The sequence below is a fragment of the Anoplophora glabripennis genome, unplaced genomic scaffold (genome assembly GCF_000390285.2).
Source record: "Anoplophora glabripennis isolate ALB-LARVAE unplaced genomic scaffold, Agla_2.0 scaffold664, whole genome shotgun sequence".
In the NCBI taxonomy this organism is placed as follows: domain Eukaryota; kingdom Metazoa; phylum Arthropoda; class Insecta; order Coleoptera; family Cerambycidae; genus Anoplophora; species Anoplophora glabripennis.
The window spans coordinates 261,048-274,985 of NW_019416766.1; the positions used below are offsets into that span (position 1 = coordinate 261,048).

The 13,938-nt window shown below is 31.2% G+C and overlaps 1 protein-coding gene across 1 annotated transcript; it reads right to left on the reverse strand.

Moving 5' to 3' along the window:
- Window positions 1-4,550: 4,550 nt before the first annotated feature.
- On the reverse strand, window positions 4,551-13,731 carry LOC108912670 (nucleolin 1). The gene is made up of 4 exons (XM_018717982.1): window positions 13,620-13,731; window positions 12,588-13,527; window positions 5,244-5,558; window positions 4,551-5,164 (listed from the first exon to the last, which is right to left on the reverse strand). The coding sequence occupies exons 2-4, from the start codon at window positions 13,521-13,523 to the stop codon at window positions 4,925-4,927; spliced, it is 1,491 nt and encodes a 496-aa protein (XP_018573498.1). The 5' UTR covers window positions 13,524-13,527; window positions 13,620-13,731; the 3' UTR covers window positions 4,551-4,924.
- Window positions 13,732-13,938: the final 207 nt, after the last annotated feature.

The window sequence follows — 13,938 nt, forward strand, 5'->3', positions numbered from 1 at the left end:
CCAAAAAAAAATAATTTTGATTGTATGCATTTGTGAAGTACATTATAATAAATATTTAATGAATTTGTGCTCATTAAAATACTAACAATTAATTCGGTATTTTTATTTTACTTGGTTGATAAAACATGCTTATACATTTACCAATTTTTCAACCAATAAATTAATCAAGAAATTAGCTAATTTATATTGACGGGCATAAAACAAATATTGATAGAATTTGCCAGCTTTAAAAAATGGACAGGAAATTGAAAACGAAAAATTCCATTCAAATTCATTGTCCAATTTTGAGGCTTTTTAGACATATGATTTTTATTCAGTAGTACCAATGCTGGTTACATTAAAAACCGTTGGTTGCCTTCTACAATTTTGCCACACTTTTTGACTTATATCACAGGTTTATGTTTAAATTAAATATTTTATCCTAGATTCTAAAATAGCGTTATATATTTGAACATCGACTTGAATTAAACAAATATCATTATATTAATCAGTAACTTTTCCTGTAAAGAAATGTATAACATAATAACACGTTTAAAACATTTATTGTAAATAAATAGCTTGCTGGAAATTTTATATTGGAAGTAGATATATTTTATTTTTAGTGGTTTTTATTCTGAAAGTTGTGAGCTTTACGATTTACCTATAAATTAATCAATAAATTGCTAACACAAATGACCCCGCACTTTTCTTATGGGAAGTGACTTTCGGCCAATTTTTTTGAAACTTCACAAGTTGATAGTTCTTAACATGTAGATTAAAAGTCTCAATGGGCACAAAGCCCCAAATCCACCTCTTCCCCCCAAAAAAAGCCCCCAAAGAACCGGGAAGTTAACTGGCAGTTTAAGAAAAAAAGATTCAAAAAAAGTGGTTAATTCAAAGAAAACAAAAAAAAAAATATTCTAGTTTTTTTCGAAAAATCAATGTTTTAGCTTTAAAACGCCACCAAAATTTAACACCGAGTATACGTATGATTGCTATAGATATACACGTGTGTTAAGTTTAACAGCGTTTTACAGCTTGAATATTACTTTTTCGAAAAAAACAAACTTTTATTTAGAATTTGTCAAAATAAATAACTTTTAATTGAAATATTTTTTCATGAAATGACAAATAAACTTTCTACAGCTATATAAACAATTAAATTGTTAATAACAATTAACCCGATTTCACAAAATTGAGTTACAGATTTGAATTCAGTTAAAAAATATGTGCAAAAAATAAACGTGCAAAAAATTTGTGCAACTATAAAATACAGTAATCTGGAAAATCCGTAGGCTGATTCGTGGTGGGCAGGGTTAAGTGGGGTAGTTTGATAGTCAAAAATGTGATTGTTTGGGGTCGTTGTTGGGTTGATTAAAAAAATAAATTGGTTTACATGCAGAAATCAGTTAAATCCCCCCGCTACTTGGAGGCAGTTTGGGGGGGGGAGGGGTGGATTTGGGACTTTGTGCCCATTGAGACTTTTGATCTACATGTTAAGAACTATCAGCCTGCGAAGTTTCAAAAAAATTGGCCGAAAGCCACTTCCCATAAGAAAAATGAGGGGTCCTTTAGGGGAAAAATAAATATGTATATGGAAAACAGGTTCAATAATGTATGTCCAGTATATTATATATAGAGTGATTCAGGTTTAATCTGGATAACTTCAGGAATCGATATAACAGGTTAAAATAATGTTCATTCACGATATAAATTGCATCGTTTCGTAGATAGAAGGCGTTGATGTAGGAATTTTTTCCCTTTTCTTAGCACTAAAAATACTTTTGAAATACTACTTTTAACAATAATTTTCACAAACGTAAGTTTATACAAATCATTGTGAGTTATGTTTTTCAAGGATTTCTATAACGTTAAATGAAATTTATGCTGCTGGGGCACTACACTGTTACGGATTTCATTGAATACCTCAGAAACAAGGCCAAATATCGAAAAAAATACCAGAGACGAAAAAATTTCAAAATTAATTAGACAAAAGTGGTGTGCAGCTGTTTTATTGAAATTAATTTTTTTGAAATAATCTAAGAGGGGTAGGTGGTTCAAATTTAAGAAGCTTATGTAAGATCATAAGGAGTGTTTGTGTTCCAAATTTCACCTCAATCGGACGAGTGGTTAAAAAGTTATGAGGGAAAAGTTGGAAAAACAATTCTATTTCAATCTCTGAAATGATGCGATTTAGGAAATAAGTTTATATCATGAATGAATATTATTTTAACCTGTTCTATCGATTCCTGAAGTTATCCAGATTAAACCTGAATCACCCTGTATAAATGCACAATAGTATTAATTTGTGATCAGGTATTCTGAAAAATAGACTGCAGTTATGTGATAGTAAAATATATAATTATATTAAATACATAATGTAACTAAACTAAACCTAAACTGAGTTAACATAAGCTAATCTAATATTTATCAATCGCTTTTCAAAATACCTAATTAATATTATTAATCTAGCAAAAAAACATAAGAATCCAAACAATATCAAGAATAAACTGCTCAAACAAATCGATAGAAATAATATGTTCAAAAGTAAATATCTATTTTAAATATATTTACATTTGTTTTCTGGGATACAGAAACAACTGCTTCATTGATGATTGTGACGTGACTAACAGAGAATTATATATTTATGTCACATTACATAATTTAATTTTTAGTTAACATTAAATTAAAGATTTGTATACAAAGTAGTTATGCATAATGATTTAAGTAATAACTTCCTTAATTAAGTTTTAGCATGTCATAGCAAAATTTATTTATTTTTATATTCACCACATACACTCATACAATTTGAGTGTTCTACTCCCGAGTGTTCTATCATTAAAACCACTACATTTTATTAACAAACAGTACATCTTATATAAAAATTCAAAACCAAATTAGTCCTTCAAGAATAATAATAAAGTTTCGACATCACTACATAACAGCATTTGCAAGATCGGCAGATTGCTTTTTGAAAGGATAGCACAGTTTAGTTTTACTAGTATTTTCATACATGGTCACTTGATTTTGCTGCTAATTAAGGATGGAATGCCCTTACAAATGAACCAAATCCTAGGAAGTGTGTCAGATGTGATTATTACTGATAAATTAATTAACGATTTTAGTGGTCATTTGTTAATCTTTAAGGTTGCTATTGTTGTGAGGGCTGACGGTGGGGAACCATTAGTTCTCTGTTCACCCATAAAATATCATTAGTATCCAAATATCACCTGTAAAATATTGTTTCCAGTAATAATAAACATGTAGTGTCACATCTTCACTATAGAGTTTTATTGCGATGGAGTCTGATGAATACCTTAACACCCAGCCACTCTGTAGTTATCAGTATACAAAGTGTCATCATTCAGAGTTTGACAGAACATAGTAAGATATTTTCATATAGACCGTCTTTTGCTTTTTTTGAGATACTGGGCGTCAAATAAAAACAATGAAATTTGAAACAAGCATGTTTTTGCAGATTCTAAATACGTCAGTTTTTTAACATCTACTAGAGGTCGCTAGTTGTGATCTTTTCCAGTAACATTTTATAAATTTTTTATCGTTACTACTGGTTTTCAATTTTTTAAAGATATGTCAGAGTATTACAGTGTATGTGTACAAAGTATTGGCTATCCCACAGTATTACGTTATCTTAGTACAATTTTGCTTACTTAAAAAGTTATGTTACTAAATATTAGTTCGTTAAATTGTAATTAAAAACAGGATAATAATTTAAAAAACAAACAAAATTATACTAAGGCGATCTAAATCGGATTATTTTTTTCCAAGAAAACTACCGTTGAGGTATAGCCCTTTCACTTCTAGACACCCTGTATATTAAAGGACAGAATAAGCTGTATGACTTTGAGACAGTCGATAGCTTTTTTCTTAAAAATAATGCGTTTCCAGCAATACAAACACAATTTTATGTAAAATTAAAATTTATATGGCATACGCCGTAAAGAACCTAACCTCGAAAAAGTTACATCATATAAGCCGTTTTTTTTTATTCATGATTTCGGAATCATAACATTGCTACGATCCGATGGAAACCAATCAGGTTGCTAGATTTCAATCGTAACGCATTATGATTCTGAAATCATGAATAAAAGAAGAGTTATGTTAAAAGGAAAAGTTGCAGTTAATGATCGACATCTGGCAGATGGTAAAAAATTAACGACTTGACATTTTTAACACCCCCAAAAACTTATCTATATCAAATTAAATGCATTTCATGGAGTTTGAAAAAGATACGGCTAAAATTTTATTTAAAAAAAAAATCATCTTTGATGCCCTGTATTTCAAAAACAAAAGATGATAGACTTATAAGCTCTTTTCTTTTATTCGTGATTTCAGAATTATGACATGCTACGATCCGAAATCTAGCAGCCTGATTGGTTTCCATCGGATCGTAACGTGTTATGATTCCAAAATCATGAATAAAAGAAAAGGGTACATTTTTCTAAAATACCATGTATACAATTTAAAATTGTACATATTTATGGTAACTTTCATGAGCATGTCAATCTAAATAAATACTTCATTAATTAAGTTTTAGTCAAACAATTAAAAACGTATTTTATTTTTATTCACCACATTAACTTTAATACAATTAATGTTCTTCTTAAAACAGAGTGCTATTAGTAAAAGCAAAATACTCAGTAATGTCACATCTTATATAAAAATCCAGTCATATTTAGTCCTTTAACAACATAAATCAACTATTATATATTTCACATACACAACTAAAATAATTCACCCAAATAAATGTCTATGCAGTTTTTAGCATGTAGATATAACATGCGAGGGACCATTTTTTTATGTTTTATACATAGTGAAAATGTGTCCCTTAATGTTAACGCAGTTGACTTAATTCAATAATACCCAGGAAACAACTTGTCTTTGATTAAATTAACATAATAGTTTCACCCTAGATTTTATTATCTCAATCTAGCTGATCTTCATTTTCGTTTTTGTTAACATTTTTTTTAGCCCTGCGAAATGATCTCTTTTGAGTCTGTTTCTTACTCCCTGCAAGTTGGCCTTGTTTTCGCATTGCATGAAGTTTAAAATTTTTGGCTTTAATTTCCTTTTTCTTGTCCTCCCCTTTCTTTTTACCACCTTGCGTGTATAAGACATTAATCCGACGGCCTTTAAGCAAAGTGTGATGCATTGACAAGCATTTCTGAAAATATTAATTATGTAAAGAAGACAAATTGTTCTGTTTTGATAAACTGTAATTAAATTAAATAATGAATTTTTACCTGATATGTTTCTTCATCAGATAATTCTACATATGCAAAACCTCTAGGTTTGGAAGTTTTCTTTTCTGTTGGTATTCTAACATGTTTAATCTCCCCAGATTTCTTAAAATGCTCGATTAAATCTTGTTTATTAGTTTCATATGGAATATTTCCAACAAATAAGACAAATCTCTTTTGATTTTTAACAACTAAATTGTTTTCTTTCAGTTGCTCCAAATCAACAGTTTTTGTATTGTTCGATTCTTTTTCGTTGCTGATGGCTATTTTCTGTTTCTTGTTTGAAGATACACCTGTTGAACCACTATTTCTTTTGATCTAGAAAATAAAATAATAAAATACATTTATAAAACACAAGATTATTATTTTAAATTGACAGCAGTTCATTCCGCATCTCAGTAACAATTTTGGAAAAAATTGCATCAGCTGGATTATAAAAATGTGTATTATTCACAAAAATAAGCAACCAAGAGATAGCACTATGTTTATTTTCAGTTCATAGACAAAACAACTAATAATTTTTAATTAAGTACCTTGTTTTGTTATTGCATTTTATGTTATGAAGCTTGCTTCAGGTGTTAGTAACTTCTTTCAGATATTTTAATAAACACTTTTGTATCTAATATATGTTAATTTATATAAACTTATAACATTAAAAAAATTATTAAAAACAAATTAAAAACCTTTAGTGACTGTATTTTCTTAAAGCCAAGCTTCTAATATGTTAGATTAAAGCCCAGTACTTGAGTCTCGGTTATTAAGGCTTGATTAACTAATCAGGCGATTAGACTGTGATTATACTTTATAAAAAAAAAATGTGCATATGTGCAGCCTAATCGCCTGATCAGTTAAGCAAGCTTTAACCGAGACTCAAAGTACTGGGCTTAAATGTGAATGCTGAAATAAAATTTTTGAAAGGTATGGTGCTAAGTGAATTCAAGAAAAATACATATTTCCATTCAACCAAAATTCACCTATTTCGCTGTTACAAAGGAAAATTTGTATTTTTTAAAGTAAAAACAAACACAGTGGAAACTTATTCTGGACCACCGCTGTACAGGGTTTTTTGTAACGAATGAACCATACCGTAAGGAGAGGTTCCTGGGGTCAGAATTGGTCAGCCTAACCCAACTTGCCTTAGTGTGAAAGTTAATAACAAACATACGGGGAGTCAAATTAAGAAATTAAAATTTACAAAACAATGACTAAATACACAGGCACACAAAAAAAATTTTAAGACCCCCTACCCCTCCGTTTTTGGGGTCGCTGAAACCTAATGCCACTAAGAATAAAGAAGACTACCAAAAATAAATTAGACCCCCTCGTTACCCTCTAGCGTGTCTTTACCACCCCCGTACACCCCTTTCTGGAAGTTGAAATGTCAATTCTCATACAAAGTCGAGTAGGGTGGCTTTGTTTTCTGGGCCACTAAGAACGAAGAAGTGTACACCAAAAATGAATAAGACCCTCTCGTTACCCCCTAGTGACATTTTACCACCCCCATACACCCCTTTATGGCTGTTGAAGTGACAATTTTTATACAAAGTCGAGTGGGTTGTGTATGCCTATGTTTTCTAGGCACAAATGTGGGTGGCAAAGGGTGCTGAGGGTTGACGAGGGGGTTTGATTCATTTTCACTAGTCTTCTTTGTTTTCAGCAGACTAGAAAATGTAGGCATACATAACCCACTCGACTTTGTATGAAAATTAACACTTCAACCCCCATAAGGGATGTATGGAGATGGTAAAGTGACGCTAGGGGGTAACGAGGGGTCTAATTCATTTTTGGTAGTCTTCTTCGTTCTTAGTGGCCCAGAAAACATAGGAATACACACCCTACTCGACTTTGTATGATAATTGACATTTCAACTCCCAGAAGAGGGTGTATGGGGGAGGTAACTGGGAAATGGCTAGTTAAATATTCGGTTTCAGCAACCCCAAAAACGGAGGCGTAGAGGGGACTACCCTCTGCGTCGTGACATTTTTTAATTTTTGTGTGTCTGTGATATCAATTAAAACTAAGGGTAAAAAAAATATTGGTATTAATGCATAGAAAAAAATTCATATTTAATGCTAATTTTAATAGATCTATAAAATGACAATTCTCCAGTTTCACCTACTTAATATTATATCGTCTCCATTTATTCATAAGATTCATTATATCCAACATTCCAGATTATAAACAACTATTTTTGGTCCACAAAATTTTACTTATTAATTACAAAATAGTAAAGATTATTTGTGTGGGTAAATCAAATTAGAATTTTTCAACATTTCTGGGTAGGTTCTTCCCAACATAAATTTTTCTTCCACATGAACCATTAAATATCATTTATACAGAATAAAAAGAAAGTTATTTAAAATTAGTTACGCAATGCCGACAAGAAACGGATGAGTATTATATTTTTATTTAAAGTATACCTTCTTCCTAAACTTTATAATAATAAGTTCATTCAATTTAAAACATAAAAATTGATTTGTCATATGAAAATACAACCATATTTAAGCTAAGATAATAACATTTTAAAGTATATTATATTATAAATACCACCAACATTCACTGTGTAATTCTTCTTTTGCCACTAACCCTTGGGGGTGGGGAACTATCTTCATCTGCCTCATCAGGTTCCTCTTCTTCATCTTCATCAGACTCCTCTTCTTCATCTTCATCAGACTCCTCTTCTTCATCTTCATCAGACTCCTCTTCTTCATCTTCATCAGACCCTTCTCCTTCGTCTTCCTCAGACTCCTCCTGTTCATCGTCTTCATCAGACTCCCCCTGTTCATTGTCATCAGTTGATTCTTCTACATTTTCATAAAACTCCTCTTTTTCATCATCAGATTCCTCCAGTTCATCCTCATCATCTGACTCCTCCTCTTCTGTGTTTGTTTGACCTTCATCAGATTCACTGCAATCTTTTTCTTCCTCTCCAGAATCTTCGGTGTCTGATTCATTTTCATCGCCTGATTCATCATCTTCATCTTCCATTTGCTCCTGGACAATCAGAGGAACCCCATTATTTTTCAATTGGTTTGTTTTATAAATTTCTCGATTACATAGAACTTATCTGTACTTGGTCTAATTTCAATAAACACTTACTTAAATAAAAGGAATTACGATCAACTGAATAAAACTTTAACTAAAATTCTGCAAAGAACTACAAATCTCTACAATTGCTACAAAGTTGCTCTTGTCTAAATTTTTAAAACATTAAACTACTAAACAGGGCTACAAAAAAAACAGAAAAATAATGTAAGTGTGAGTGAATCATTATGAAGCATTTCAAGATTTGCAGGTTAGTCTTTTCCAATATATGTAAATGTTCATAACATCAACTGTTAAATACTACTGATATAAGTGATATAGAATCGGATGGAAGTTGTTTGAAAATAGTAGCAAAATGCTGACAAGAAATTAATCGATATTAAAAATATTTTTATTTAACGTATGCTTTCTTTTTAAAGTTTAGTTTGAAATAGTCCAAATAAATTCATCCAATTTGAAATATAAAATTTATCTTATACATTTTACTTGTGTTCAGAATTCAGCATTTGTTTCTTCCTTTGTTACTAACCTTTGGAGGTAGGGGACTATCTTCCTCTTCAAGAGACTCCTCTTCATCAGATTCACTACCATCTTCTTCTTCCTCTCCAGATTCTTCTTGAGCATCTAATTGATTTTCATCAGTTGATTCATCTTCTACAAAACCTATTCCATCTTCATCTGTATCGATATCATCCGAATCTTCATCTCGTTCTACTTGCTTCTAAAGAATCAAAGCGTACTGATTATTTTTTATTTGATTCTCTTTATAAATTTCTTGACCATTGAGAAATTATTTCTATTTTCAATAAATGGGTGAAACTTGTACTTGTCTAGATGAAATGAGTAGCAACTCAATAAAACTGGTGAAATTTTGCAAACTCAAATAAATCCCTACACTTACCACAAAGTTGCATTTGCCTAAATTTATAAAACACTAAACAGTTACCCACACAAAAAATCTGAACCATTGTGAATTAAAACACTACAATATTTGAAAGGAGGTGTTTTCTAATATAAATTTATTATCTGTATCAATACTATTGATACAGAATGAAACATAAGTTGTTTAAAAGTCGTGGCAAAATACTGACAAGGAAATAATGTATATTACATAATTTTTTCTACTCATACATTTCTACTTTGAGCAGTACCTTTATTTGAAAATAGGTTCATCATTATAGCATAATAATAATGCATAGTTAGACTAACAGCTTGAATTTGTCACTGTGTCATTTCATAAGGCATTAAATGCATTGCGTATAATGCACAAGATATTATTTGAATTATTGGATTTATAGTTTTCCAAATACCTCCATTTTAAAAATTGTATGTACCTACTAAGAAAAAATACCCTCTATGAACTATTTAAATGTAATTTTGGTTGCATCAAATCGAGATACAATTGAGCTATCAGATTTTTTTTAATATCTAGTATGATTTTGTAATTCTTGGCATTTTTTGAATATAGCAATTAAGAGAGGAACAAAAATTGCATATGGTTATGCAGATCTCATAGAGTACTCTATTCTGAAATCAAATTGAAAATTTACTATTACATTCTGAGATATAAAGAAGTCAATATAGAAATGACACTTTATCTTTCTAGATATGAAAATGTGAAGTTTGATTTTATTAAATAAAACAACTAAACTGATGAAATTTACACATACTCTCTATCAAATTATTCAATTTCAATGAACCATTTGTTGTATCTCAAAATGCTTAGGACACTACAAAAAAATGTACTTGATAAATCTCAACTATACGACAGTGACAATTTTAAATAGAATGTATGTGTTGTTATGGAAGTGACTAAAAATACAGTAGTCATTGCAGCTTCATTTTTAATGAGAGACATGAGGGTCTGTCTAATTGTTGACATTGTTTTAAACATCAGGTCGACTGCGGCCAGAGGCAATACAGTCAACGCTCTCAGATCCAAGAAAGCATGCTTCAAAAAGAGGTAATTGGTTGCTAAAACTAATATGTTATGGTAATAAATGTAATAAATACTAATAATAAATGCGTAAATTATCAGATCTAAGGGTGTCTCGAATGCAATGTCCCCTAGATCCTGAAGGCCTACAAATGTCAAAATGAGTGGGCAAACATCAACACTTATTTTGACTTAACTGATAGCGTAGCTTATAAAACCATGATACTGCAACATGGTACCATTCATAACGCTCACTTCATATAGATTTCAGTCTACTAATAATAACGGTATTATAACCTATCACTTACAATGACATTGATTCTGTATAACATAGATATCAATCTCCACCACTCATCCTACCGCAGTTCAAACACTATAAAATACGTTGTTTACGTCACAATTACAGCAGTGTCTTACTTGCACAATGTAATAAAAGATCAGTATTACTCGTATAATTCAGAAAAAGGAAATAAAACTCCGTTACATTTTTAAAAGCTTATACTTTTGAAAAAGAATACTGCACTTTTCACATATTTGAACTGAATATTTTCTCAACACTACAGTGGTACAATGTTTGATATGAATAAGCTCAATGTATTGGAATCATAAAGATATTATTCTTAGCTTCTAGGCAACCAAGCCTCATTGAACTCATTTTACCATATCTCCAATACTGTTAGAGATTTACTTTTACTTGTAAAAATCATATTGTATTTTAGTCAAAAATCAAAAACTTTGTAAAAATTTTAGTCAGTACTGGATTTCTTCTGTAATATATACTATTCTATATACAGGGTGTCCTAGAATAACGTGTACAACGGAAAACTACATTCGTGAAATTAAATTAGACAAATTTTAGCCGCTAGATGGTCTCAAAAGTTCATGAAATTTTGTTGAATTTTGTAAATTACTCGAATACGTATTAATCGATTTTGATTATTTTTGGGGTGTGGACTTTTGCTTTCAATCTACAAATTATGGTGTTATACAGTGTTTTTTAAAACTCACTCCTGCAAAATTGATATATGGTGATAATAACCGTTCATAACTTTTTCCTCTTTCGGGCAATAATGACAACTATTTTTTATTTGGTGGGTGATACCATTTGGAAGTTTTTGGGCCTTTTATAGAATTTTGATTAAATGAACGGTTTGGGTACAAAAAATATTTTTTAATGTCTTCGTTATCTTGCGACCCATATTACAATACTTGCTTAGTCACTGATTTTGTAGGTTGACTGTAATTTCAGTTTGATCTATAAGTCATTGTACCTGCCAATTCTTAATGAGTGTTTACTATGAAAAGATATACAATGTTACTTCATTTTTCGATGTGGATACACACACACGACAAATTAGAGTTATTGACAATGTGACTAATTTTATTAAAATAATTCGTAAAAACAATCACATACAATAAAAAATGTTGGAGATGAAAGTAACAAAGTTGATGTTATTAAATTTAGTACAACTTATTATAAACTGTTGACCACCATTGTTTCTACAACAAAAATTAATTCAGTGAAGAAAGTTAAATGACACCTTTTGCAGTTTTTAGGGACTATTTTTTAAACATTTATGGTATTTTGGATATGCCTTCACAACTCTTCTTCAGTGTTAGATGTGGAAACATGCACTGTTGTTTTCAGAGTGCCCCAAAGATAATAGCCGCAAGGTGTTTATATAAATTTCCCCATTCAACAGTCTATTGGGTAGAATAACAAAGCCAATAATAATGCTTTTAATGAACTAAACCAAACTTTGATGCGAAATCATGCTGACAATGTTTCACTTTGTTGTCTCAAAAAATACTCTGTATACCACCAAAATTTGTAGATTGAAAGCAAAAGTTCATATCCCAAAAATAATTAAAATCGAACAATACATATTCTAGTCATTTACAAAATTCAAAAAAATTTTCACTAACTTTGAGGCCATCTAGTGGCCAAACGAAACAATTTCGGATATAGGTAAATTAGCCTAAATCTGCCTATTCTGAGTCCACGAATCTGTGCTCTTCCGTTGTACACGTTATTCTGGGACACCCTGTATATACATACTTAAAATATACCTTATTCCTAAATTTTAAAATACATTAATTTGAATATTAAATAAAATTCTATATTTTTATTTTTAAAAGAGTGGCAAAATGCTGACAAGCAATTAATAAAAAAGATAAATATATTTATTTAAAGTGTATCTTATTTCTAAAATTTAATATAGTCCAAATAAATTCAATCGACTTGAAATATAAAATAAAATTTATTCGTCTTATACGTAAATACAATCATATCTAAATTAGGATAACATTGTTAAGTATTTTATTATATTCAGCATTTATTTCTTCTTTTGCTTTTTGTTACTAACCTTTGGAGGCGGGGGACTATCTTCCTCCTCTTCATCTTCATCGGATTCCTCCTCTTCTTCGGCGTCATCAGACCCCTCCTCTTCTACATCTTCCTCTTCACCAGATTCATCAACATCCTCTTCTTCCTCTCCCGATTCTTCTTCAGCATCTACTTCATCTTCACTGCCTGATTCACCTTCTTCCAAATCTATCTCATCTTCATCTGAATCAATATCATCTGAATCATCGTCATCTTGTTCCACCTGCTTCTGAGGAATGGCCTTCTGGGCTGCCTTCTTATTCTGTATTTTCTGATTTTTATTAGCTTTTCCATTTGTTTTCACATCATTTGACTGCTGCACAATTTTCTTCGATTCATTTTTAACTATGCTAGATTCTGCGGAGGCTTTCTTCGCATTTTTTTTCCTTTCACGGCGTTTCGTAGCTTCCGATTTACTGTGTGGAGCTTTCTGTTGAGGTTGCCCTACAGGTTCCCCTGTAGCAATTCTTTGCAACCTCTGCAATAATTTTACTTTCCTTCTAGCAGTTTTTGAAAGTTCACTGCGGCTCTGAATTGCTTTTAGTTTCTCCTCAATGGTTTTTAGAACACCTTTGTCACCCGATTTAATTTGAAGTTCTAAATTGTAAAAAGAGCCCCTTTTCTTTGTTTTCTTTTCATTTCCTCCAGTCGTATCATTTGCTTTTACTTCTTTAATATTTTTTTTAATTTTCCCTCCTGGTGGCTGGGTACCAGGAAACGGTTTTAATTTTTTGGGAGAATTATTTTCCGATTCACTGTTTTTCTTGTTTTTCTTATTGAATTTTTGTTTCGGTGATATACCTTTCTGAGGTGACTTGAGATGATCTAGTTTTGCCTTCTTTACAGAACCTTTTTTATCTTGTGCATTTGAGAAGTTCTTCCTCTTTGTGGGAGTCTTGGCTTCAACATCAGTCATGTTGCTACAATTAAAATAATTTATTATTTACTTTGCAAGATAATCTCTTGTATTAAAGTTTTAATTTTTTCGTATAAACAATACACATATACATACCAACTTTTTTAAAATTATCTCCTGCCGAATTTCAAAAGCGCTTCGCAAACGTGTATATAACAAGAATACAGACACGCTAAGAAAGTTTGGTTAGGTGAGTAAGAATAAGAAGATGGCGTGGCGTGATGGTGGCGGCGTCGTTATTCCATTTCTATTATGTTCGATGGGGGTTGAAAGCGGCGTTGCCAATTTAGGGCAGTTTCCGTTAGATTTCGCGCGCCATTATTCCATGGCTAGATATTGGCCTCAATGATTTGGGATCGAGGGGGATTATCCCTCTTTATCCTGCCTCATCTCGTGTAGGCCTGGACAGCCTTCG